Raw genomic sequence first — 27,934 nt, 5'->3', positions numbered from 1 at the left:
TTTGGAATTTTGAACACCTTGTGCATTATTCTTTCACATTTGTACTGATGGCCAGCAGCCATAGTTTCAGCAGTCATTTGTAGGAAAAAAACACAACTGTGATGTAAAATGAGCAGACCCTATCAACATGACCTGGTGCAGAGAGTGGTCTTATCTGCGTTGGACTGAGCTACTGTATGCGCATTACATGTACCAATCAGTGAAAATATATTCTTTTGTAAGGTGCATTGAAAAGGCCCATTCCAACATTTTTTCTAAGATTGACCAAGCTTATCTGGACAACAGAGGGCAGTGTTGATATTCTGAGGAGAAACTTTCCAGTTGAAAGGTTTTTCTGTTCAAGTTACAAGCCCCAAATTCATTCACTGAAAACATTTCTGAGAAAGGGTTGCTTGTTGGTTTTTTGCCATGTACTGAAACAAACTAAATTATCAACAAAAAGGGATAAGCCTTTTGCAAGTTAACCAGTACACCGAGTTAACCGACTGTACATAAACATAACAATTTAAATTCCCTAGACTAAAGACCTGTTTTTATTCTTTTACCTAGACCACTATTGAGTCCTTTTTATCCAATGAAAATAGTTTATTGGTGCAAGGTGCATCTTATATACTGTACATATATGTAACTAAGCAAAAGCTTCCCCGAATCATGAGGCAACAGCATAGCAACATAGCAAAAGAATAGCATCAGTGTCTTTAGTACTGAGAATCCAATTTGTAATGTTCACATGAAAGAAACTAAGTGTACCAGTTATTATTTCTATTCAAATTTAACTCGCAAAAGTCTTATTTCAGAAGAGCAAAATGTCAAAAATTTCAGCAGGTTTTTTCTTAAGAACATGGTTTGTTACCATAAAAACCACAACAGCACCAGAAGTTTCATATAACAGCCCAACAAAATGAGAAAATAACTGAAACAAAAAGATGCATTTGTGAGGACGGCTGTACAAATTTCCTTTTGCAGACCCTTTAAAGGCAATCCACATGTGTTAAGAGTTTTGAGCATTCAATTCAAATGCGGATGTAACTTCAGTAAGTTCATCATTTGCCTTTGAATGTAAGCTGGTCTGTGTTTACCAAGTCACTTTCAGAAATGGGAATTTAAACACTACATGCAATTACATGTATGTCTGAACAGTGATACCGGTATGTACATCTCTACATGTCCATGTACATGTACGTGTAGAGTTATATTTCAAGTTTTATTGTGTATGCTGCTACCAGTAAAGATAGCAGTATATTTATCAAATGTGCACATGTACTTAAAATTGATGAGAAACAAATTTGGTATCTCAGAAAATTAAATTGAAAGCAAAATGTAACTAAAAATATCTCATTAAACCATCTGATTGATAAGTGGACAAACCAATTCAATATAATATACAGGGCTTCCCTTGAACACTACATGCGTGTATATTTCAATAAATGCAAGGCACTTTGAAGCCAAATGACTGTATGAATATACATGTATCTGGAAATTTGCAAATCATCTGATTGATATTCACAAATAACATACAAATATTACCCTGTAGAATTATTCTGCCAGGTTATCACTTACATACATTTACATGTTGTACAAGATGTTTCTAGTAATGAACGTTCAAATAAACAATTTCAACCTGGCTCTAGTTTGGTGTCCCATTTGTGAATGCCAAATTTTCTCCTTCAGGCTATTTTGGATGCTATATTCTTTGGATATTCCTATCCTTTGCCGATGAAATAATTATGATTTCATGTTGAACAGATTAGTGTTGCCAAGATTATAAATTGAGGTTTCAGTAGTCTGCCCTTGGAATCTACAAAAAATAGGGGGAAAAATTGTAAAATGTTTACATAACCCTGACGAGCTGAGCAAGGGGGCAAAATCAAGCCGAGCCTTTAGTTTTTCGGTCCCATAACTTCCGCAGCCATTTGATCCAAATTTTGAAAAAAGTGAACATATGCACAGTGCCAATTTTCTGAGACAGGTTAGCCAAAAATGTATGTACCTTTCCACTGCCATGCTCAATGCATACAGGCTGGCACGTGTGTGGCCTCCAACTTCAAAGTACCCTAACAACAAAACCATGGTCTGATTTGAGGTTGAAACTCTATTTGAACTGATAAGGAGTGTTTTACATGTACATGCATGGAACTGTTTTTTTAAATGTGGCATGGTATGACCAAATTCTTGGAAGGGGGAGTTGCCCAGGCTATGAGATGGTCAGAAATAACACAGCTACATGTACATATATTTTAAGGTTAAATACTATATTAAATACCTCTTTTTTGTACATGCACTACTCTATAACACTGTGTGTATTTCTGACAACACCAGTGAGGTATTTTCAATAGACCGATTGCACATTCATGTGACCTTTTAGTAAGTATTGGATACCAACAAACACAGTGTCCACCAAAGCAAAGTGTTTCATAAGTATCATTGACCAAAATTAAAGTGGACAGTAGGTACCGCACTCGGACTACTGATGTGCAGCGTACTTTACCATATCTTGGCTGTATTGCTTGTTCACAACACTCAAAACACACATTGCTATGGGGCTGATACCCACTATAGCTCACGCGATTTAGCAGGTGCAATCGGTCTACTCCAATTCAACAAAGAAATTGATGCTTACCTTGAGCTTAGGCCGTCTGTGTCCATTGGCATCAACCTGAGGTGAGGGTGATGTGTCCTGAATGGCCTCAGGTGACATGTAATTCAGTGTCCCTACTTGAGACTCCCTGACCACACTTGTCTTGTCACTTTGAATGGCATTGGCAATGCCGAAGTCAATCAGCTTGAGAGTGCCCTCAACAAACAGGAAGTTGGCTGGTTTTAAATCACTATGTACAATTCCTGACCAAAAGAAGGTATTACAACAATACTCATGAAATAATACAAAAGAATGTAATAGTTTGAGGTCACCTTAACTGCAGTACAAAACCATAATATATATGTTCAAGTACATGTAGACTGTACATATACATGTACAGTGTATGCAAACAACAGTATGTGCAATGAGACACTGTCATAACAAGGGCCTTAGGACTTTACACATTACCTTGTTATAATTATCAGTAATAGAAAAACAAAGAAAAACAGACTTGAGATTTCAGATTGTCCTTGTTATAAATGACTTTGTATTAACAGCGCTTTCTTATCTGCGTTCGACTGAACAAGCATACTGCTTCCAAAATGCCATTATGAAGAATGAAGTGACCAATATCTCTTCAGAATGCCTATGCCCATGTACTGATGTACATGTACACATGCATTTAAGTACAACTGTAAAAGTACTTGACAGTGATCTTGATAAGTAACGGTTCTCAATGTTGTACCTATGACTGTGTCTGTGCATGGTGGAAACTGATAGATTTGGGTCATTCCTTGAGGTTGGGGCACAGTTTGTGACGGTGTCCTTGTTACATGGGTAACTTCTACCGTCTGTCATGACCAGTAGAGTAGGTCATTTACCCTGTAAAAATAACACACACCTCTGTATTCAGCCTTGCGGGATATATAACAATGTCAATTTGGAGTCCACATGCAGGGAAATAGTTGTTCATTTTTACAGAACTGATGTACATGTCACAACGGACATCGTCACAAATTGTGCCCCAACCTCATAGAATGACCCATTTATAAATGATACTTGTCATATGCGTCTAGCTGGGCAGTTTAACCCCAATAGGAAAACTGAGTGGAACACAAAACAACAGGGACTACATTTTGGAGTGAGTGGAAAATTCATTTGTGTTTCCGAGTCATCTTATGAGAGCTCTTTACAATAGATAGTAGCCACATTTTGAAAACAACTCCCAACCCCTGTTGTTGGAAATGTTAACATGCCAACTCAGACATTCACAGCAGTTAGTTACTGCAATGTACACAATGAAAACACACCAAAGTACAGTACATGTATTGAATTCAGCCAAGAATTCTGGCAAGTTCTTCAGTTACAACAGCTATGACAATTGACCATCTATTTACATGTACACGACACAAGTTGTGAGATTAATCCTTAATCAAGTCATCTGCACCTACTGTACTTGTACCACACAGCCTCTAAACTGTACATACCTGCTTGGTGCACCACATCCACTGCATTTAACATCCCTCTCCAGTAGAACTTCATGTCCCGAGGATCAATCTTCTTGTGTTTACTCAAGAAAGTTGCCAGATCAATAGATCCACATTCCATGACCAGATAGATGTGGGAATCAGTGATTTCACTGAAACAAACCAAATACAACAGGTTGTTGCAAGAAATCTAAATGTGTAAAGGTAGAAACCAAGAGTTCTGTAGGGGAACTTTTCAGGGTACCACTGGGGAACGTTTCAGGGTACCACTGGGGAACTTTTCAGGGTACCACTGGGGTGTAACAACACTTCTCTTCACAGCAGATTTGTCAGTATGTACCACAATACTGAGGGGATTATCACCTTAGGTATAATTCATGATACAAATTATGAACTTGCATTTTCACGGTCTCTGTATTCATTTGTAAGTTATCCACTTGCAATGCATGCACGCTGGTCTTATTTCTCTGAGACGCCTACTGCTGATGATTTGTTCATAATTTTCAATATATTCTCTTTTCACTCAATAACAGGGTTCTGCCCTTGAACCGAGGTACATGTATATATGTATGTTCATAATACTGCATACTCAGTGTTTGTCCGAGGGCTTGCAAAAACTTCATTAGCTTACTCAGGTGGGACTCCAATCCACGATTGCCTGCTTACTAGTGCAGACGACTAGTGCAAACATCTTAACCACTCAACCACCGAGCTTACTGGGGTTAGCTGGCCTGTCCGATTCAGATCAGATGTTGTACCAGTGACTACTACAAACTGTTCCAAGGTGTAATTTGCATCAGGGTGATGTTAAACTTTATTAATGTGCTTTGCCCTTACATTGACAACTGTTCATTACACTGTATATTCAGAGTTTGTCGACAAGTTTGTGAAAAATATTTACAAGCTTACTCAGGTGGGACTTGAACCCAAGACCTCCTGCTTCCTAGTTTTAACCACTGGACCACCGAGCTTACTCAGGTGGGACTTGAACCCAAGACCTCCTGCTTCTTAGTTTTAACCACTCGACCACTGAGCTTACTCGGGTGGGACTTGAACCCAAGACCTACTGCTTCCTAGTTTTAACCAATGGACCACCGAGCTTGTAGCAGTGAGTACCATATCAATTTTTAGATGTTCATCATGTCATGACCACATGTAATTTGAACTTTGGGTCATGACACAAAACACACAAAATAACGAGCTAATAAATGTACACCGCTTTCTTCATATTACTTTGGAAAAACTACAGTCTGACATGTCTGAACCTTTTCTTGGGGTTCAACACAACGTTCTCCATATACAGTCCATTAACAGGCATGCTCAGTTAAAAATTGAAATAATGTTGACAATTTTCTATCACTGTCTGAACTTTTGTGCTGTGATCTACCGCTTTTGTCACATGGCAATCATGAGAAAAAGAAATTACCCCCATTCCAAGCTTATTTTATCATAGGGTTATTGGCTGTACTGTGTAAAAGAGAACGTTTGTGTTAAACTACAACAAGTTCAGCCATAAGATAACAAAAAAAAGTTAGAGAGAATGATCCCAAAACAATGAGGAAAATGTTCTGTTCCACACATACATGAGAATGCATCCAGCAGGAACATAAAAACATGGGCGGAAACCACAATTGCGACATGACTGTGCACAGATGGGCTGCCACGTACTGGCCAGCAAATGAGTGTGCTGGCAACAGCCTTTTAATTAAGCTTTTAAGAAAATTGCCCTTATGGACCACTACAAAGGATTCTAAAATAAACATTGAAATAAATGCACAAGTACAGAAAATACATCATGCAGAGTGAGGTAGACCAAGTTTTGTAAACTTTGCCATTAAGTTGGATAGTTTCAATGCGACGCTACTTAAAAGTTTGGATGTGTACCACATTACCAGCACTGCCATGCCATCGCAGCCATACATGTAGAATCCTTAGTTGTAGTCTCTCTTCCAGCCTGTCTACTCTTGCTACAACCATTTTCAGGGACAGGTTGGAAATGAATACAGTGCCTGCTGTATGTGATTTCTTTACAGTGAAACTTTTGCATATATATGTGCATGTACATACATTTACTATAAGTCCCATTGTGGAACTTTTGTTTGATTTCAGCACACTTTTTGGTCATTGGTCGTCGGTGATTTTCTAATAAATTTTCAGCTCTCTGACTTTCTGGTCTCCTTAAATTTAAGGTAAAATACCGGTATTAACAACCTTTCCCCTAGAAAAACTGAAGCATATGGATTGCATATTGAGGGATTGAAAGTATGTCAGAGTTTTTCCACAGCATATCAGCCCAATGTGCTACTGTATTTTATGCCTGGCTGGAACCCTCCTTACAACATCAGGCCATCTATGCCTAACAGCTGAACTTACAAGTCGTAGAGGTGTATGATGTTTTCACTATAGCGTAGTTTTTGAAGCAGTGTGATCTCATTGATGTAACCTTGTATCGTCATGTCATCAGCACAGTCCAACTTGACATATTTAATTGCTAGAACTTTCTTTTTATCCTCACTGAACGCCTGATACACCTGCAAACAAATGAAATAATAGCTTACTGACCACACACCTCACCTTTAAAAAATATTACTCCACTGGTTACAGGAATGTTAAAGAATGATGAAGTCCCATTTTAATACCTTTATGAAGATCAAAGTATCTGCAGAAATTACTAAAGGAGACGTTCAAACAAGTTACATGTACATGGAGAAACTAGAAATTCCAAGCTTTGCATATGATTATCTGCTATATTCAGGTACAACAGATGGTGTGTCTTTACATATCTGCAGCAACAATAGTCCTTTAGAGCAACTTTACTGTACGTGTGCGCAGGTTCATGCTCACTTGGTGCTAAGCAAGTGCTATTGAAATAAAGTCTTCACAAAATTGACATTTCTTTGCTGAAGAGGGGATACTTTTTGTCAGAGTTGGTATGGTCAAGTGTACATTGGGAGGCTCAAAAGACACAGTGAGCCTGGTTGAAGTCTTAAGCACAACCATTAAAAGCTTCAACCTGGCGTCTGCCTTGAAACTACCTAAAAGTCAAGTTTCAATAAATGTACCTCTGCACACGAGCAAAGTTAAAATTTCTTGACCCAGGCATCAACATTCATCAATGAAGCTAGCCCTGGATCAATGTACATGTACAAAGACTTAAGGGCCAGAATGGTATTTCAACTGTGCATGCTAAAAATGCAGTACACTGGAGGTCGTGCAAAAACACACAGCTGTGTTTGCTATACTATTGCTACTTGCTATTGAGGAGTCAGGTTGACGTAGTGGTTCTTTCCTCGCCTTTCACCTCTGTGGCCTGGGTTCGAATCCCGGCCCGGTACACATGTGGATTGGGTTTTGAGTCCCTACCTGATTCCATGGGTTTTACCCAGAATATTCCTCTGGGGTTTTCCTCCCACCTCTAAAACTGTGAGTGATTCTCATTGTCTCCTCTCTACAGGTTTCTTCAGGCTTACGAGCTTACAGCGCCGAGGGCGCTTTTGAGGAATCCTTGGTGTCATTACCAGAAATATATAACAATAATACCATACAGGAGAGGGCATTGTGTTTCCAACTGTTCCCACAACATATCACTATAGACAGAACACTGGCACTTACCACCAAGGAGAGCATATTGATCACCAAGAACAGGGAAAGACCCTTTGTGATCTGTTCTCTCTATGGTAACACCAACAATGTACACACACACCTGTACATGTGTGTGAGGTACATGTACATCCTATATGGGAAGCCCTACACTGGTACACAATGTACAGTGTATATGCACAATGTGGGAGGAAAACCCTAAACATGTATTTCAGGGAAAACCCAAGGAATCAGGTAGCGACTGAAAACCCAATTCATATACCAAATTAGTCGAGATTCAATCCTCAGGTCACCATGATGGAAGGCAAGGAAAGTACCACTAGCCAACCCAAACCAGACCCCCCCCTCCCACACACACATTGATTGAATGGTGGAATCATGCTAACCCAGAGCCAACAACACTTGGCTATTGGTACTCTGGCATGTCTAGCATCAACCTGTCACGAGACAAACAATTTTTCTGTTTTTCTATGCTTATTAATAGAAGTAACAAATTAGAAAAATGGGCTATGAACCTGTGTTAAGTGTTGGCTACAGTTGAGTTCCAGTGATCGGAATATACATTTACTGCATTCTTATTGGTTTTAGAGTTAAATATCACTTTCATATCAGTATTTTACCAAAAGAGACTCTGTTTTTTAACAGATTTGGAAGTAACAGAACTAAACCACATTGCACTGCAGGACCACCTGTTTACAAGTACAGTATATGTATTTTTGATGGATTAATTTATTAATTAATTGAACAGTTTTAATGTAATAAAATTGAAATATTTGTAAGGTTTCATGAAAACAGATGCAAGCAGTCTGTTAAGATCAAAAGGAAATCCAGTATTACTTTCTAGCATTTATGCGTCATCTATTTTTACTTTTCAACTTAGTTGGTCTATCTTTATTAAAATTGGTGTCATTTTTTTCAAGGTGCTGTTGTAGAATGTTTGACATTATTGATCTTCAGAGGTTTTTGTCCATTCTCTTATGAAGGGAAGCATTAATTTTCACAAAGTGGTTTTTCAAATAACGGCATTAGAAAAGTAACCCAACAATGGGCCCATCGGTTTAATTACTTTCAGGAATGAGTAGAACTCCATGGGCTTATTGAACTGCAATGGTCAAGTTGAGAAAAAAGGTCACTGAATTTTAATCTGCTTTAATGAATACATGCAGGTCTTGTGCAGTCTCTGGAATGTGGAATGCTTACCTTAGATGATCCACCTTTGCCAATGACACGGAGGATGGTGTAGGTAACATTATTGACAGTAATTACATCCTTTCTCTGCACTGGCTGGGATGCAGCTCTTGGTGTAATCTTGCAAAGAAAATATGCATCATTTCAGGGATATCACAGTGTCAATTGGTATTCTCTATTGCCGTATAACAGTACTTTGTCTTAAATGTACAGGTGTGCCCTTTGATCAAAGTACACTGTACATGTATTCCTCAGCTTAAGCCTTTTTCCCTTAAAAATGAAATGTATACAGTAAACAGAATGCATCACTTTGACTGTTGATTTCCAGTTGTGGGCTACCATCATCTCATCGGATTTTTCTCGGACTGTCTACTCAAATGTATTTAACATGTAACATATGACATTGAGACTTATTTTGTTCTTCACCAACGTGCATGTTGAATGATGTACAAATGTACATGTACATTGTAGGTAAACACTGTTACTCAGTACTGTCAGAGGGCTTGTGAAGAGATTCACAAACTCACACAGGTAGGACTCAAAGCCAATGACCTTGTGCTTTGAAGTGCTGGCGTCTCATCACTCATGCAGCTGGCTTGTTTGAATCCAGTGAAATAAATTAAATATGATAATAACCCACAGCATACATATACATGTATGAGGAAAGTGACTGACTCCATAATAAACAAAGGAAAATGAAATCACTGATAAAAACATCATACTGTCGGACAAAAAAGATACCCAAAACAAGGTTGTGCAAGTTTTTCACTTGAAAACAAGGGTTTAACTGTTTCAAGATTACAAAAACATTTTGATTCAACCTGATTCTTTAGGAATTTTCGACTCAACTAAGCAAGCATCAACATTTAACAACGTCACATTATAAAGTATTGGTTCTCAAGCGGTCTACCAGCACTAATAAGAAAAATGTGACCCACTCCAGGAAAAGGTGATATAAGTCGCACCATGCATTTACGAGCAATGACCCGCTCAACGTCGGATTCAAAAATTCCTTTTTTCCGACAAAATCATTGAAAATACTAATTCCTTAGTCCTTGTGCGAATTTTGAGGGTGGTTGTAACACAAGAGCATGTTGGTTGCTAAGTAAGATTTAAATGCCTACAACCCACATCAGAGCCAGATATTTCAAAGCCTGTTTTCTCGGTTTTGCAATTTCAATTGCCTGGAACTAATTAATATGCAAATGTGTCATAACTCCGGAAAAGGAAAGGCTACAGATCTCTATCATATACCAAGTGAAAGCTTCTATTGTGGGCTTTCAAGTGATGTATATAACTGGATTTTTTTTTTGCAACTTATATCACCTTTTCCTGGAGCGGGTCACAAATGTCATAGTTGTGACCTTTGACTGGGAAGGCAGTGCTCCATAACACTACCGGTATGTAGGGGAAAGGCAAAACTTAATATTATTACTCTGATGCAAAATTCAAAATTTCAAATTAACCCCTTCGCTACGGAGGACTGCTACTACCGTACCATTGTGTGAGGATTAGTGAATACCACACATACAGTCTATTCACCATGCAGCTGCTGGTTCAATGGGGCCTGCTGATGGACAAAGCCCTCCGTTTAGGGCATACCACAGCCCAGCAGTTGCGGTTAAAATAATCCCGCCGTGAAGGGGTTAATCAAAGCAACTGTTCTTTAGATTTAGAAAAAAAAATACTGTATGAAAGGGAAAGAATATATATTCGGAAACAAAGAATGATTATGAAAACAACTGTAACAGTAACTTTCTTTAAATCCAATATCTTTGATGGACGGTATGTCAATTTAAGGTACAATTGGGCAATAAGCTTTAGACTGACAACTGATTTTATGTACATTGATAGGCATGATTCTTACCATCTGCCGATTGTTTCCAGACTGATGGAAGAGTTGGAGATGGCTTGCTCCATTTTCTGTGGGACGGGGTTGATATGAAGACTGCACAGCTGAAGGGTGGGACTTGACACTGAAATATGAACAGGGCATCAACGTTAATAAACAACTGGGCATGCTGGTAAATGACTAACAAGCAAGCATCTCCTGAGAAGCTCAGGATATCTTACTGAATAGGGTATCCGCCACTGGTTGAAGTGCACCCTCATCCTCAAAGAAGAGACAGGCTGGTGGGAAGTTTCTCAACAGGGTTCGTGTACGCACCAAGAGCTCATGCAAAAACCATACGCTCAACGGAAATTGGTCGCAGTCAGCGAGTCCTACGCACATACGCGTTGAGTTCCAACCAAAGTACCATCTTCGCTGTGAAACTACGCCCTCTTTTGTTCTTGCTCAGAGCGAACTAGAACCAGCCCTAGGCACACAGCATTGTTCTGGACAAACAATCTTGAGTTTTCAAATGTCAAGATACCAAGGCCACTTTTCTGAGGACACCACAAATATTGACTCTTAGGGTCATTTGTACAAGATGAGTAAATAACAGTCTTTTCAACACTCCAAAGGCATCGCAATAGAGCAATATTTGCTGTGATAACAAGCCCTTACATGCAAAGACTGGGTACAGCACACAACTTGTACCAACTGCATATAGTTCAACACTTTGACTGCACCAAGCCCATGGGAACTGCCGGAGTGTGAGGCTGTGTGTGTTCTTTTCTACTTATATAAATTACCAGAACATCTTCACACCTTCCCCATGAAACTGTCAAAGATAATTCTTATGGCTTACACATCCGGTGGTGCAAAGTGGTTAACATGAGAAGTGTAGATATTCTTAAGCCGAAAAGAAACAAATTGACTTATTTGTCGGTTGTAACTTGTATTGAAATGATTTGAATAACTATCAGCATGTCTTAATCCAGTTAACAGATTACCCTTTTGGCTGACGTGGTGTTTCCTGATTCACACTGCCTTTGTCTTGTGGTTTCCCTTTATCTTGCTTTTGGAAACTTGAAAAACCACTTTCAATTCTTTGACCAGTCTGGGACCTGCCATCTTGTTGAGAAGGGGTGTTCAATTGTAGAGTGTCTGCATTACTGTAGTTTCTTGACAGGCTGGGAGGTTGTTGCTGCTCGGTGGAGGGTGTTGCCATCATAGCAACACCAGAGTCATTACTAGCCTGCCTTGGGGATTCAATAATTGCTGTAAGCCTCTCATGTCTTGCATCAGCCTTGTCATTGCTTGGTGGGGAGATTTTCTCCAGTGGCTCGATGTCAGGAAACGGAAAGTCATCATCACTGTCATCCGGGTTAGATGGGGTGACCTCTGGTAGCTTCAGTGCTGCACGTTTCACTCTCTGTGCTTGGCCATAATTGGGTCTTTAAAAGAAGAACAAAAGCATAGTGTTGCAAACATGTTAACAAACAAAATAAACGTACCTGTAATGTTACTGATCCTGGTGATAAACGAAGCAAGTTGCAATTGACTGAAACCTCAAAACCAAAATATGGACTAGAAACCCCCCGAAAGGCCTTAAAATTACAAAGTAAATAATGACATTTCTAAGGGCTGCATTGAAAAATTACATTGGGTTGTTTAGTGCATCGGCAGTTCAAGGCGTGGGCTGTTCAAGGCATGAGCAGTTCAAGGCATGGGCTGTTCAGGGCACGGGATGTTCAAGGCATGGGCAGTTCAAGGTATGGGCAGTTCAAGGCACAGGCTGTTCAAGGCATGGGCTGTTAAAGGCACAGGCTGTTCAAGGCATGGGCTGTTCAAGGCATGAGCAGTTCAAGGTATGGGCGGTTCAGGGCACAGGCTGTTCAAGGCACAGGATGTTCAAGGCACCGGCTGTTCAAGACATGGGCTGTTCAAGACACAGGCTGTTCAAGGCACAGGTTGTTCAAGGCACGGGCTGTGCAAGGCACGGGCAGTTCAAGGTATGGGCTGTTCAAGGCATGAGCAGTTCAAGGTATGGGCGGTTCAGGGCACAGGCTGTTCAAGGCACAGGATGTTCAAGGCACGGGCTGTTCAAGACATGGGCTGTTCAAGGCACAGGCTGTTCAAGGCACAGGTTGTTCAAGGCACGGGCTGTGCAAGGCACGGGCAGTTCAAGGTATGGGCTGTTCAAGGTATGGGCAGTTTAAGGCACAGGCTGTTCATGGCATGGGTAGTTCATGGCATGGGCTGTTCATGGCATGGGCTGCTCAAGGCATGGGCTGTTCAGGGCATGGGCTGTTCAAGGCATGGGCTGCTCAAGGCACAGGCTGTTCAGGGCATGGGCAGTTCAAGGTATGGGCAGTTCAAGGCACAGGCTGTTCAGGGCATGGGCTGTTCAAGGCACGGGCTGTTCAAGGCATGGGCTGTTCAAGGCATGAGCAGTTCAAGGTATGGGCGGTTCATGGCATGGACAGGTCAAGGCACAGGCTGTTCAAGGTATGGGCTGTTCAAGGCATGGGCTGTTCAATGATACTGGATCATAATACATGTAGTAAGAAGGTGAAAACAAGCAATAAATAGCCAATTTTGGCACTACAAATTTGCAAAGGTTGAACACATTCCGACTTGCGCAATTTCACTGATGTTTCTAGATGTTTAATTTGCTTTGCTTTCCCATTCACGTTAAATACGAACTGGCCTGTACATTGTAAAACAGACGTGTGGCATGAGCACAATATGGGAAAAATATGGTTTTTATCAGGGCATAAATAGTGATTATTATATATACGCAGTTATATGTATAGTACATGTATGTCTAGTGATACTACTTTCTTACATGTTCATGTACACGTACCTGTTCTTTCTTCTCGAGGCTTCTCCCACACTGAAACACACAGGCAGAGCTTTACAATCTGGTGTATAAATGTCACCTCTCTTCAGCTTGGATGCACTCTGTGACATTCCCTGCCCAGAGGGGGCAACAGGGCGAGATGCTGCCTCCCTTGGATTATCAAACAGCCACGGGATCGTGTCGCCGTCATCTGAGCTGCTTGCTCCACTTGACCGTTTCCTAACAAGACAGAGAATTTGCATAAATAAAACAAAAGAGTGTTAATTTGTATGAACACAGTACATACATGACTACATTCAAAAAGAAGTTTGATGTGTGTAATTTCTCAACTAATGTGTTGACAAATGACCTGGTAGGAATCCATTACTGCAGTGGCATGGAATACCAAATTTCAGTCAAAAATGCCCAGCTTCAACTGTAGGTTGCCAACGTGCATGCACACCTTAAATTTCAAAATGCATGTGACATGTACATGAGTGCATAGTGCCATGTATGGTAATGGTGTCTACTTGGATTACACCAGTACACTAGCATACTGGTTCACAGTCAATAAAACTGTAAATGATACATGTAATTGTTTTCTACATAAAGATATGACAAACAATGAATAAATGTCAATGTTTTGAACATTCAGTCATGACAAATAGACAAAAAGGTAATACAGGAACTGGGTACCCAATTCCCGTAACAGGAGGGTACCCAGATTCTTGTGATTATTATTAAAATTATAACAAAAATCCCGAAGTAAAATATTTGATAGCACATCCCCACCCACTATGCGGCCAAGTTGCTGCTGTGAGCACTGCACTGTGTGTCTGGCAACTAAAATTGTATGGGTCTACCCGTAGTTTGCAACTTAACTGAATTCCATTTTATTCATGAAGAGACTACATGTAAGTGAATAAAATTGCAAGTTTCTGAGTGTGAAATACATCTTAAAATATATCAAATCTGACATTGACTCTCATTTATTATTGGGGCAACATTATAGTGATGTTCACTGAGCAGGCATCAGTAAGCGAATGGCCTACATGGTGAACATGAGTAGGCCGTTCGCTGACCATGTACAGTGTACATGCAGTCACACATTAAGGCTAGCAATGATGCAAAATGACAGGTTGGCTGCACCATCGCCAAACAGGCAGTACTAAACATAGCTAATTTAGCCCAAGCTGGCTGGCCGGCCTGCAGTAACTGGCCTGTGCAGCACTTGCAATCTTCACACAAATTGCCTGCCAAGTAGCACTTGATGCCTGTGCTTTGATTGGTTCTTCCACAATGAATTCAAAACATGTTTTATTCAGATTTTTTCCGACAATTATCGGCAAGTAATCAATCCACGTAATATTCACAAAAATCAAAAACACAGAATTGGATACCCCTGATAAACAGTCAGGTTGTAGGTACCCAGTTAGTTACCTGGCACAGAACCAGACAAGGACGTTATTCATTCTATTCCCAACTGAGATTCAACTTCAACAGGTCAACTCAGAGAGTCACTAAAACTAAGAGACGTATCGTGTCAATTCAATAACACTGTGTGACACCAACTGGTGATCACACAAATTTTGACATCGATTGTTGCACTTGGAAGTGAAAGGAAAATAGTTTTGGAACACCTGAAATTGGAATTACATGCATTGAATTTGTGCACAACAAATTTCAGTTTGTGGTGCGGTAACATTACACAATTATGTATTACCACCACTGGCAAAAAATGATTTGTATTCAGGGTGAAAAGACAGCAATGCTGCCAATGCCATTACCTACACATGTACATGTATTAACAAGAAAAGACAGTCTGACTGTAACTTAACTGCTCAAGAATAGTTAACACAAGATTGTTGGATAGAAATATTGGCTTTAACTTATACTTCATATACCAGTGCAAACATGTACATGTATGAAGTATTGTTTCAAGATGCCATTTACCTTCCTCCTGATCTCCCAAAGCTGACAGTTGTATCAACGTAATCATGAATGACTGGTGTTTCCCCTGGACCACAAACATTTGGCTTAGGTTGACCCTGATGAGACTGAACACAATCTGCAGTTTGACTCTGGTGTCTGCAAGCTCGGCTGCTGGGTTGACTATTGGTGTGAGATGGTGTGAGGAGTTTGGATAACGGATGTAACGCTGCAATCTGTGGCTTTGTGTTTTCAAGGGAAGTCGGCCTGATTGCTATAACTCTAATGAGAAAAAAAATTAGTGAGAATGTGACAAATTCATAGCATGTAAACAACGTAATGTATCATACACAGGTGATCAACATGTACATGTAGGTTCGATTCCTGGTCAAGGTCACGTGTGAGTAAAGTTGCCAAGGGGCTGGGGCAGGGTGCAACGGTTTTCTTCCCTCCAGAAAATCAATACTGCTTATAGGTATGGGCTGTATGGGGGCAGCCCTTGGCAGAACCATGTTGTAGCAGCATGCTTCATATAATTCTGCCTTGTAGCTATGCCAAAGGTTGACTCGCCCACTTCTTCCCCTCTAGAGAATGTCAGTGGGAAATAAAATAAACCTTCTATTACCACTAAACATTAAACCACAGCACTTCAGAGAAATGTCTGTAGTATTTCTTGGACCCTAAATTTTTCAACAGCAAACCACAAACATCTATGAACATGGATGCAATCCTGAATGGCTTGAAACAAAAATGTGCAAATCCAGCAAGAAGTATTTACATCCAGGTGCAGAAGAACCGGTATCTTTGACCTACTTTGAAAATATTTTTTCAAATTTGCTCACTGAGTTACATGTATATTACTATTTATGATAAACAAATCAATGTACATGTACATTTACAATCCAAATGATCTCACAAAAATAACTATTAAAGCCAAAAAAAAATAGTTCTACATCTGATCACATGCCTCTCAAAACGAAAGTTGACAGGTCAGTTTTAGCCATTTTTTGGTGCTGATTGAATGGGGTATACATGTAGGTAAATTTTTCCTTAGACTAGTTTCCATGAGTACTTTGAGAGCTACACGTATTAAAGCATTTCCACAGACACTGAAAAAAAAACTTGCCCTAATCTACGCACTAACTGGTTCTTAAAAATAATGGAGCATTCAGGTCATGTAGAATGCTGATAATGATGGGAAACTGGCTAACATTTTAGCAAGCAAACTCCAAGTATCGGAGGGCGGGCAATGAACCTTGTCCTCTTGTGGCAGGAAATTTTGTGGAAAAAATGCTCACTTCAAGTACAAAGAATACACCCTCAAATTTAGTTCATGTACTGTACATGTACATTGGAAAATACACAGGTAAGAGATCAGGGTCTGTGAACTAACTTGCAGAAATTTTCTTGCTCTTTTAATGTTTTTACAGCAGCATATGTGAGCATGTAGCGGTAGTTCAATGACTCTACATGTACATGTACTTGGCGAGGATGCATAGACTGGCTGTCACATTGCCATTGTGCATTCTTTGGCAATGGCATGGGGAGAACCAGTACAGCATTGCTTCACAACATTGAGCATTACTGCGCATGCTTTCATCACTACAACACCCAACCATGAAGGGAACTAGTGAAAACAGCTAGGTCTCTTCTCAAAATATGCGAGTCTAAGTAGGCAAGCATACATGTACATGTATCAATGCAAATGTCTTAGACATAAAACAGTGGCTGAGAGACAGAAAACAACAGGACTTTTTTTAACTTGCCAATAAAATTTTTAGGATTGCGCCAAACATTAGGGTCAGTCAGGAAGCTGGAAGCAGAACTATGATATTTTTGGACCTAAGTTGAACTCCTTAGATCTTATTTTCACAATTCCAGTAAAATTTCATCTCAAAACAATAAGTTCTTATCCAATATATGGATAACAATAACTACTCTTATAGTGTAGACACTTGGAGCTGACAGCATATATTTCTGTAGTCAAATGTTTTTACACTGTACCTTGTACATGTAGTTGGTCCTAAAGGAGGTTTCAAGCCACTTCTATTCCCATGTCCATGGTCCCCTTTGTGCCTTGTATCATTTTTCTCATCACTTTGCAGACAAGTCAGAGTCATGTTGAACCGTTGAATGGCTGTGTCTATCATGTGCTCTGGTTCTGACTTCAGATTCTTGGCTTTTTTCAGAATGTCCAGGCACTTGTCCCTGTTGCCTAGAATTAGGAGGGCAAATTGAGTCAAGACTTGCCAAAGAGATTGCCATATTAGATGACATTGAAGAATCCATAAACACATCATTTCTCAACTATTACAGTTACAATCTCTCTGCTTTGCAAAAGAGGATTACATGCTGGATGCCTGAACATGATAAAAACCGAGATGGTAGAGAGGTCATGCATATGCATATAAACACACGGGCCTACTGTACATGTACATCACTTTAACAGCGTTATCAGCTACATGTATTGGGCAGTTCAGTAACGGCAATGATGTTACAAGTGTGTCCCCTCTGGTGGTGCTTCACTGACTCATTTTCAAGAGAAACCCTTGTCTTGAACTTTGCAAAGTCTCTTCTAATACCCAGCAGACACCGCAACCTTTTACCCAGACAATGACAAAACCCCAGAATCAGAATACAAAGATACAAAGATCCGCCAGTGCTGATAATGATTCAAGCTCTCAATAATGAACTCTCACAATCTGGTTCTCCTTTTTTATTCTAGGCACGTGTTTGTTCTGAATACATTTATTTTTTTATCTCTGAGGTGTAAAGTTTTAACTTAAATATTCTAAATGTTTGATTTATAGATTTTAATTCTTTACGGTCCAATTGTGTGTCGTCTCTTTTATTGTACACCAAAGTGTTTAAGTTTCTGGAGTGAACTTCATATTTGGTCACATGGTTTTATTTTATTAAAAACCAGAATGAATAAATAAATGAATGGCACAGGCATTTCCCATCATTCATTCTCTTTTAATTATGCACAAAATTAATGTAGACACAAATGAATGCAGAGCTGGCTAAGACTATGTCAAAGACCATGGATCTTTTCATATCCAGCATGCAAAGCCACTCCAAGCATTATGTTCCTAGTCATCAAATACATGTTTTCTAATGGAAAACTAATCTGGATATTCAGAACTAAAACAGACCTACATCTATGTGTGTCAGCCTGTCATAATTTCACATTCACAACATGACGGCAGGGCTATTCCTTTGCTGACCCGCCAATGTTCATTTGTTGATACCTGTATTTCAAAGTAAAGCTGTGTCGTTATTACCTTGATCAAGCTCAAACTGGGCAGCCTCCACATGGACAATAGCTAAGGTCTTTATGTTGGCTCTTGCATACTTGAAAAACATGCGAGCATCATCTGGATCATGGGTCCTGCAAAAACAACATGCAAAGTACATGCACATGAACTAGCTCTGTACAGATATCCTCAATGCAATGAACAAGTTAATTGTACTGTTTGTACAAGCAATGCCATTCTCCCAAGAAAAGCTGGTTTTCCTTATTCAAGAGGCAGGCAAAATTATTTCAACACTTGGATATTAGACCGGTTATCCCGTATTAGAATGGTTATTCTGAAATTTGAATATATGAGAGTGAAAATCAATGATATAAAAAGGGCAAATTAATTAGATTACCGGTGTTTGGTTGTAAACTTCTATTGTTAAAGCATTCAAGGTGTTAAAGAGTACAACTTGAAGGCAGGTGAAGGCATGGGCAAAACAATAAGGCCCAAATAAGTTTTCCTTCTTTCTTTGTTTCTTTTATTTACTTTCAGTAAAAGCACATTTTGTTTCTGCTTTTGCATTTATGTGTGTAAACAGTTTACCAGAAATAAATAAGTACAATGTATACATTTCTTAGACATTTCAAGCATCAGTCCCTGTAACTGTCTAAACACTTTACACCACATTTCAACCACCGACAGTTTGATTGCTATAATGCAACATTTTGAAGACAAGCTTAAACAGTATACATACATGTACACGTACTTACATTTTGAGTTTGGCAAAATTGATACAGATCTGTGCATAGGCTGGATTGGTCTTGTTCTTGTCTAGAGCAATGTGTTTGAGGGCACCATTGTACACACTGCAGAGTGACCTATATCTGTTGGTCGTGTCTGAGAGGTGAGGGTCTTTCTCAAGGCGCTGAAGGTACACAAGCCAGTCCTCCGGCCGACAACCAGCTTCCATGATCCGTTGGACTTGCACGGTGTGATCTGACATGTACAAGGAAAATGGTTGCCAGCTCTTAGCCACTGTTGTTGCCAAGCACTCAATTTATGTGTACTAATGTCACCTGTAACCCTGAGCAACTAACCAAACAAACTGTGTGCAGTAGTACATTCAGCACCATATGTACATGTACACACTGTGTACGTGTGTAAAATTTGCCAACTGCAACCCTGCAGTTACAATGTACATGTACATGTATGCTCCTCTTCGTTTATAACATGTACATCAACAGTTTAGAACATTTGGCCTTTGTACATGTACAGTGAACGTCATCATGAAAACAAAAAATGGTAAAAATGTATAAACTTAACTTTCTCTAATTTAACTGACATGCGATTGACTCTGTTTTCCAGTCTTCTCCTAAAAATAGATGCCCTTCACCAAGAGAACAAGAGCTGGAATACATGTACTTGAACTGTGTCAAATTTCACTTATTAATCCAACAAGGAATAACTTCAAGAAATTTTACCTAAATTCTAAATGCAGCAACAACTTTAACATTTATCTTATAACTTAAATTTGTATTTGTACAAGGAACAAAATATACCCAGGTATTGCAAATTTCATTCTCTTGGCGAACCAAGTCTTAATTGTTGATGTCTGAAACAGTTCAAAGGATAGCTGCAATCAATGTGTTTAATATAAACCTTCAAGGTGCACCTTTCTGTCTCAGATAACCTTATTTTAAACTTCTTTCACTATTTCAAAGGGTATTTTACTTTGGTCTTTAGTTAAGCCCACTTGGAAGAAAGTCCCCTTTAAGGAGCCAAATGTTCTCTCTTTTAGGGAACTGAGTTTGTCTCCAAATACAAAAGTGAAGGGAATTCTGAGTTGAAGGACAGTCTCTGAGTTCTGTCTTGGGGTTACATTGTATCTACTGTCTTGGGGTTATTTTTTTAATGTCGCATTAAATTTTTTGCTCTAATTTTTGGTAAACGACAATTGTAATACACAGTGTACTTTGTTATGGGAGGACGCCATGTTTGTTAATGTTTTATATCCAGTACGGTATGGGTCATGTGACTTAGCAGGCACCATCGGTCTATATTCAGATATTACTTAGTCACACTTACATGACTTGGGCCGTGAGAATAGAAGTGGTAGATTTGCGTCCTAAAAATTTCAAAAATGCATGAGGCATTTTTTCATCATTCATTATTTATTTCAACCTCAAAGTACAGGCACTTTTCAAGTACATGAACATGTATAATATTGACAAACTACAACCAAAAGCCGTGGTGAGGAATGAGCACCCGTAGGCCCTTCAACAGTTCATGGATCAGGTCAAATAGGGATCCTCACAAAAAGGACCGGCAGTAACCCTACCAAACAAACTGTGTCAATTTCCATAAAATGATGAAATACCGGTAGCACATCACTACATGTACTTTGATACTACTTGGATAGATTGTATGTTCCACTAACAATTCTGTTGCATACACCTCTGCATTTTTCACATCTAATTTCTGCAAAAATTCATTGAATGCTGTTAATTTAGGCTCATCACGCAAAGACTTGGCACATGTTTCTATGAGCTGACATGCTTTGCACAGTCCCTGCATGGCTAATCATAAAGTCCACAGAATTAACAAACACTGCAATGAGCATACATGTACATGTAGCTAACCCCTAATCACAATGGTCCCATGCACGGCCATTCCTCCTGATATCTTGGTACATGTTTATACCGCTGTTGTTGGTACTGTTTCTTTCCTTTGCTTTTGGCATTTTGTATTAATTGTGTTGTATTGATTTTTATTGTCTTTGATTTTCATTGAAAGCAATCACAACAAATGCCGTTGTTGACATCGATGCCACAAAAGTCATGCTTCGCTAGTACATGGTTCTCCTACACATGCAATATCTGAAGTGTATGCAGTACGGGAACCAGTGACAGTATAACATACTTTAACAAGTCCTCCAAATATTTGTGCCGTTTTAATTTAAATGGAGTAATCAATTACAAGTTTGTAGTCAATAACAAAACAAACAATATTAAAACTGACCCTAAAAGTGACAAAAATTTGCTTGAATTGTTTGTAATAATATACTGTATTAAACAAACTTTTTAAAAAAAATCTTGCACACTACTGAGCACAATACATTGGTGCAAGTTGACGTGACTGCACTGACACAGTACTGTCTGCATGTGTGATGAGTATTGGAGGGCAAAGATTCTACTCAAATTTCTAATTTGCACTAGAAAATTTTGAACTTAATTTTTGAACTTAATTTTTTGAACTTCGCACTTAAGCTAATTTAGTAATTAGATTTAGGCCTATATGGAAAACAATTAATAATTTGCCCCTTTTTGAAAACTGCACCAGCAAATTAGTGTGCCGCTCATGTCAATGAGGATGGAAATTACATCCTCCTACCTGGGCTAAGTTGGTTGAAGTGGTCCCTGATCGAACTTTCCGGTGAATAATACGCCTTATCACAAATACTGCATGCCATGTATGCGTGATTTTTGCACAAATGCCCCTTTTTCCTTCCCACAATGCCTTTCTACCATTGTGCAAAATCACCCATGCAGTATTTGCAATAACTTGAATAAGGCTTATGGACAGACACAATTTATGCATTCATCCGGGAGCTTTTGCAACTTAAGGTCAAAGTGAGCAGGTGAGGTGCAAACAGTGAAACACTGTTGACTTGTTGATGCAAATTAATGTCATGAACATTATGTCACCGCGAAAGGCTCCCAGATGTCACACTCCGACTGTCAGACAGTTGTATCAACCTTGATTCACACCCGGAACACGTTCTTTGAGAGCAAAAAATCAACAAAAATAGCCTTAGTCCAAAATGAAGAATTCCTACTAGTAGGCCTAGGCCGTTTGACTCTTGCATGAGAGTACTGGTGCAACTTTGTCACCAAGTTTTTCTAATCACCGATCTAACGTACATGTAAATGTTTGTACGTCTAGTTCAGGTTGGACGACGTCTACAGTTATTGTGAGTCGCTATGTAATGTGGACGTCGTCCGACCTGGGCTAATTTAATTGTACGTCCTACACGACAGTCGTGGCCTGGCCGACGTGGCCGAGGGATTTTGCACGTCATTACCTACACAACAATCTTTGCTAGCTTCCATGGTGTATGTTCACTTCTGCACTCGTTACTTACCCATTGCAATAAGCAATAAATTACTCCGGTGAAAAATTTGGGATATAACGTTAGAAGACCGTGCAGTATCTGTCGAAATGCACCCGTACCCGGCCGTCAAAGCAATTAAACGGGCCGCGAATCACATGACCATGCTGCGTGTTTTGATTGGGCATCGGCTATTACAACCGCTGTTGCAGTAAACAACAGAGGGCGCTAATCTCCCAAGCGGTTATGGGTGCACCACTACAAATAAATTCCCATAGACAGCAGTGATAAATCCCCATACTTCACAAATATTTTAAAAATACTCACAACTCTCACAGGTGTTCAAGCTGCACAGAAAAATAATTTTCCACATGTCCTCTTTCATTTTCCTTTCAATTTTCGGGGGGTTGACCGATGAATTTTTGAGAAATTTTCAGCAGAAGCAGACCACCCCTAAGATGCAGAAAACGTCCCTGTCCAGAAAAGTAGCCATTTTGAAAAACCCTCCCTCGGCAAAATGGCTCAAATAGTGCCACTTTCAAACCCGATTGCATCCAAATTGCTCAGAATTGGAAGCCCTGAGTCCGGCCCAGAGGTCCAGTCTCATATTTCTTCAATTTCTCAGTTCCATGGCTCTCAGGACCCTCTAATATAGATTATTAATGAGCTCGGCGGACATATTTCTGGCCTAAATACAAGGGTGCACCCTTATGTCTGTGGTTAGGCATCTTCCAGACGTCCTCCTAAGAGAGACCAGTCTGCTTGATCGCAGACGTGGTGCGAAACTGATATCAGTGTTTAATCACCTTTATTTATTTATTACCGTATTATCACAATGCAAACAAGGTCTAAATACCTGTTGTCATTTGAAGTAAAAAGAAGGTGGTAGTTTTTCAATTCTTAGAAAATGCTATATCAAGGTAGGCCTATGCACGCGAGTACGCTGTTTTACCATTTTTTTCAGAATTACTACTTTGTGCTGTAAAACGTAGATCCCACATTCACCCCAAAATGTTGCATTTATTTTGTCTTTTGTGAAATCTAACAAAAGTATTCATTGTGCAAATTGAATGAATGCCTAGACTACCCCTTTGCCCGGACGCAAAATGTTTTTCAGTACACAATACAATACGCTGGGCCCGGACGGGGAACCCAGTGAATAAAAGCTATTGACCTGGCACTGGATGAGTTTTCCTTTCAGGTTGCAGGCAATAAATGAGACCAATAAACTTCCTGCACGGAGCGGATTACGATTGTATGGAATTCCATATCTGCCGTCGCCCGTCACCCGTCGCGGCATTTTGCTTTTTGTTGTGTCCCAATTCCGCCATTTGCATAGGACCTGCAAAAGCTGGGGTTTAACAAATGACAATGTGATGATTCCATTCACTTCTAGGATCTTTTCCGAATAAGGCAAGTACAAATCCCACCTGCAAAGCATATACTTGTCCCATAATTAATTCCAATAATGCTAGACTACCCCTGCCCCTTGACAAGAAAATATCGCCTCTCTGAGAATTCAACCAAGTGGATTTTTTTTGGGAAAAACATTTTCAGTAAAAAAAAATCCGGCCAACTTATCCACAGTGTTATTCTAATTTGCATACTGTAAAAATGTGCCGACTTGTTTTCATCAAATTCCAGGAAGAAACCTGCCAACCGATACAGATATTCCACTTGCCCTCTCAATTTCACCTTGAAATCCAGAAATACTAGACGTGCTGTGGATAACAAACTGTTTATTAAATGTATTGTTACGGGGCAATTACTACTTGGTTTAAGTTTCAGAAAATATGACGTTGTGGGTGTGTATGCCATGGAGGATAGACCAATGAGAACAGGTTGTCCAGCACATCAGCATTATTTATGGGGCTAACAAGTAACGTTACTGTTTAAAAGACTTCTGTGAGCCAACCTGCAACTAAAGTCATGTCTAATTTGGAGTATACAGCAGATTTCATCATAAGTATACCCGCCCTCAAAATAATTTTGAATCAGTTCGTCTCTTAAGAAAACTATTAAGGAATCAAGTATTGTAAATAATCTATTTTTCGCATTCCGTTCTGTGGGATATCGTGCAGACAGAAATGTTAGATAGGCTATAGACCTAAAGTCAGGCTGTTAACGCGTAAATTTAAAGTTACGTCTAGAGTAACTAAGTTATCGAGAAAAACAATCTACCCTAACAAAAGTCTATTTTGTTAATTTATTTATGTAACCAAAATGGTATTATTTCATATACACGTTACTTAACTGATGTCAGGATATTATTTCTTCTTTCAATTGGAGTTTGGCGCAACTGCAAAAACAAATACATGTACATCTTCTAGTTCTATTGCTAAAATGAGAGTCAGGCATGGTGGATGATCGAACAAGGACATGTACATGTGAAACGATCAAGGGTCAAAGTTTAAAATACCACTGCTAAATCGTGACAAAAAAACGACGGGCGACGCACGACGGGCGACGCACGACGGGCGACGCACGACGGCAGATATGGAATTCCATACGATTGGCATCGTCGGAATCTCTTCTATTAGATCATTCATGGCAGTGTGGACGGGTGGATTGTAAACTGGAAGGATGATATCTATAAGTATTTCTGAAAGTATACCGGACCAATGGAGTACCGAAGTGTGACGTCATTGTGAGCCAGAAAAGAAAGTGCAGTGCAAACGAATGAAGTACGTGAGCGTGTTGGTTCGCACGCTGGTTCTCGTCTTAATGCCTTTCACCCGCATAATTGTGCGCCCGACGTATTCACTTCTCTACTCTACTGGGTTTTCCAAATGGCTCCATTTTGCAATGGAGTGTAAGCATTAATTTTCAAAATGGCAATGGGCCTCATGAATGTTTTGAGGGGTGGTCATCTCTTGAGAGAATTGATTGTGCCACTAAAAATTGCAAGGGAATTGAAAGATGAAGAAATGAGCTATCATTTGATATGTATCTTGAACAGGTGAAACTTATATTTTCCTGATTTTTGACGTGGGGTATTTATCACAGTTGTCTATGGCAACTTATTGAATTGTCTGCGAGCGACGGAAGTTCATCATTTCAAAAGGGGGACATCACGCGTGTACGAGGCGAAAATTCTAGTCTCCACACAAGAATAGCATTAATCATCTTCCCAGACTTGTTTGACTGAAAAAGCACTATGCCTGGACGCGTGGGCAAAATGCTGGACAGCCTCCTACCTCCAGAATGAACTGGTATTTAACACAAAGCTTGGACACTCCTCTCCTTCCTAAAATGACATCCTTGGCTCACGATTATGAAAATCTCTAACAGCATAAAATCTGGAATATTGAAAATGTTCCCTTTTCAAGGCCGGTTCATTTCTACACATGTAGGCCTACGTAGCGCGAAAGCGAACAAAAAATTTGTGTCCGCAGATTAAAAGGGCGGTGTGAAGTTAATAACTTATTTCTCATTTGACGTTCGACATTCAATGTTGAACAAGTAACTCAATCGTTTGATTAAAAGCAAGAAATTGACATTCGGCAAGCGCTTAACGGGATGCACGTCCCAACAAACAATGGAGTGCCAAAGGAACAAAAACTAATTGCACCACCTATACAATTCAGGGCTTGTTTGCCCCCGGAAAAAAAAGCCTCGAGTTGCAATTACCTCGGTGATTGACGGAGAGCAATGGGTATGGAGAACGAAAAGTGTCCATCTGCTTTTCTGCTATCAGAATGGTAGAAAAGCAGAGTTTATGTTCTGGTAACATGCAATTTCGACTTTTCTACTTTTCTGCTAACTCAAAAAGCAGAACAATTTACAAAGATTAACGTAGCATGAGGCGATTCGAATTTCATTGAGTATTTCATTGTTTCACTTTGATAAACTTTGTGGCGGGGAAAGTGACAATAATATTATATGCTCATCTATAACACTGCTGGTGGCCAGTCCATCCTTCTGCCGGATAATAAAAACAATGCTGGTCAATATCTTCGGTCTATTTTATAACTTCGCAATGTTGGTCAATATCTCCGGTGTATACAAATTCACCGACTCAGAATTTACACTAATTTGGGTGTTTGGGCACCAATTCAAGCGATTAAAACTGGAAAATTTGGTTTTTATTACTTCGCAAAACTATATAAAACAAACAGTGGCTGATAAAAGACCTGCGGTGCACAAAATCCTGCAACACATACACGTTCAAGACAAGGTAAACCTTTGGCAGATTTTTTTCAAACCTAAAGAATAATTTACATGTTCAGAATAATTATTGGGAATGATGAGCAAGTTCCTTACCCAAGGCGTGGATCCAGGGGGTGGAGGTCAAGCCCCCCCCCCGGGCATTCGTGAGGGGCCTACGTTTACCGTTTGAAAGACCCCTAAAATATTGTTAAAACCATGAAGTATAGGGTCTTATTTTTTGTTGGAGCGAGTCGAAGCCGATTTATGAAAGCCTTAGCCTCGCTAGGTAACGACTCGGTCTTGGCCTTGGTAGGCTCTGGACTCGAAGAATCAGTTGAGGCCAGTTTGAAGCCGCCTGTCTGTAGTCGGTTTGGTCAGCTTTTACTCTAACCCCCCCCCCACCATTTTATCGTGACAGGTACAAACGGTACTGCCGACGCGCAGGTGCTAGATGTACTCAAGAAGTGCATCTTGATTTTCCGAAGGTTATGCACATGTACGGTGTTCCATATGTGCGACGCTAGTTGAAAAATCCGACCGGAAGGCACATATGGCACACCATACACATGCGATGGCTGATGAACAGTGCTGTTTGCAGGCATGCGAAAGCGTGGCATGTACCACCGTGCGCGGAGTGGGGTGGACTCGGACTGCCTTTTTAGATGCCATGTGCATGGTCATGGTTAACTTAAAGTGCCATTTTTAGGATTTTTTTCTAGGAGAAATTACATGTATTTTCATTTTGGGCAGCACTCTCGACTTTTATCTTTCGTTTCTTGTTCAAAATGGTTTTGGGGCAGCTTTGCAACTATTTGTGAACTTCCAACTGTGATTTACTTGATTTTGGTCCGAGATTAATAGCCTGCACTTAAGCCTTACCTTCTTAGGATCTTGTTTTTATAATTGAAACTTTTAAGAAATTATTTCGGGGGGAATTGTATGTTCAGAGAATAATTAAAGTTTTCATATTTCTCTCTTTTTGT

At 39.7% G+C, this 27,934-nt stretch overlaps 1 protein-coding gene across 3 annotated transcripts in view; it reads right to left on the bottom strand.

The window, feature by feature from the left end:
- The window catches only part of LOC110983316 (dual specificity protein kinase TTK-like), a 98,038-nt gene that overhangs the window by 10,795 nt on the left and 59,309 nt on the right, over window positions 1–27,934 (bottom strand). For 2 of the 3 annotated variants that reach the window (XM_087146382.1, XM_087146385.1), the window contains exons 1-12: window positions 22,836–22,940; window positions 19,465–19,690; window positions 18,737–18,843; window positions 17,457–17,667; window positions 15,477–15,734; window positions 13,548–13,763; window positions 11,692–12,135; window positions 10,721–10,829; window positions 8,866–8,973; window positions 6,439–6,596; window positions 4,066–4,217; window positions 2,621–2,841 (exon numbers count right to left, since the gene is read on the bottom strand). The exons of the other annotated variant lie outside the window; for it this stretch is intronic. In XM_087146382.1, the coding sequence (XP_087002508.1) occupies window positions 2,621–2,841; window positions 4,066–4,217; window positions 6,439–6,596; window positions 8,866–8,973; window positions 10,721–10,829; window positions 11,692–12,135; window positions 13,548–13,763; window positions 15,477–15,734; window positions 17,457–17,667; window positions 18,737–18,843; window positions 19,465–19,690; window positions 22,836–22,839 (2,214 nt within the window). In that variant the 5' untranslated portion in view covers window positions 22,840–22,940. Of the gene's footprint in view, window positions 1–2,620; window positions 2,842–4,065; window positions 4,218–6,438; window positions 6,597–8,865; window positions 8,974–10,720; window positions 10,830–11,691; window positions 12,136–13,547; window positions 13,764–15,476; window positions 15,735–17,456; window positions 17,668–18,736; window positions 18,844–19,464; window positions 19,691–22,835; window positions 22,941–27,934 lie in introns of those variants that run through there. 3 annotated transcript variants of the gene reach the window in all.

Source organism: Acanthaster planci, linkage group LG15 (assembly GCF_054643075.1).
Source record: "Acanthaster planci isolate LZ-2023a linkage group LG15, COTS_SCS, whole genome shotgun sequence".
NCBI lineage: Eukaryota > Metazoa > Echinodermata > Asteroidea > Valvatida > Acanthasteridae > Acanthaster > Acanthaster planci.
Note: the sequence above shows the minus strand (reverse complement) of the source record. Positions and strands in the feature narration are given on the sequence as shown.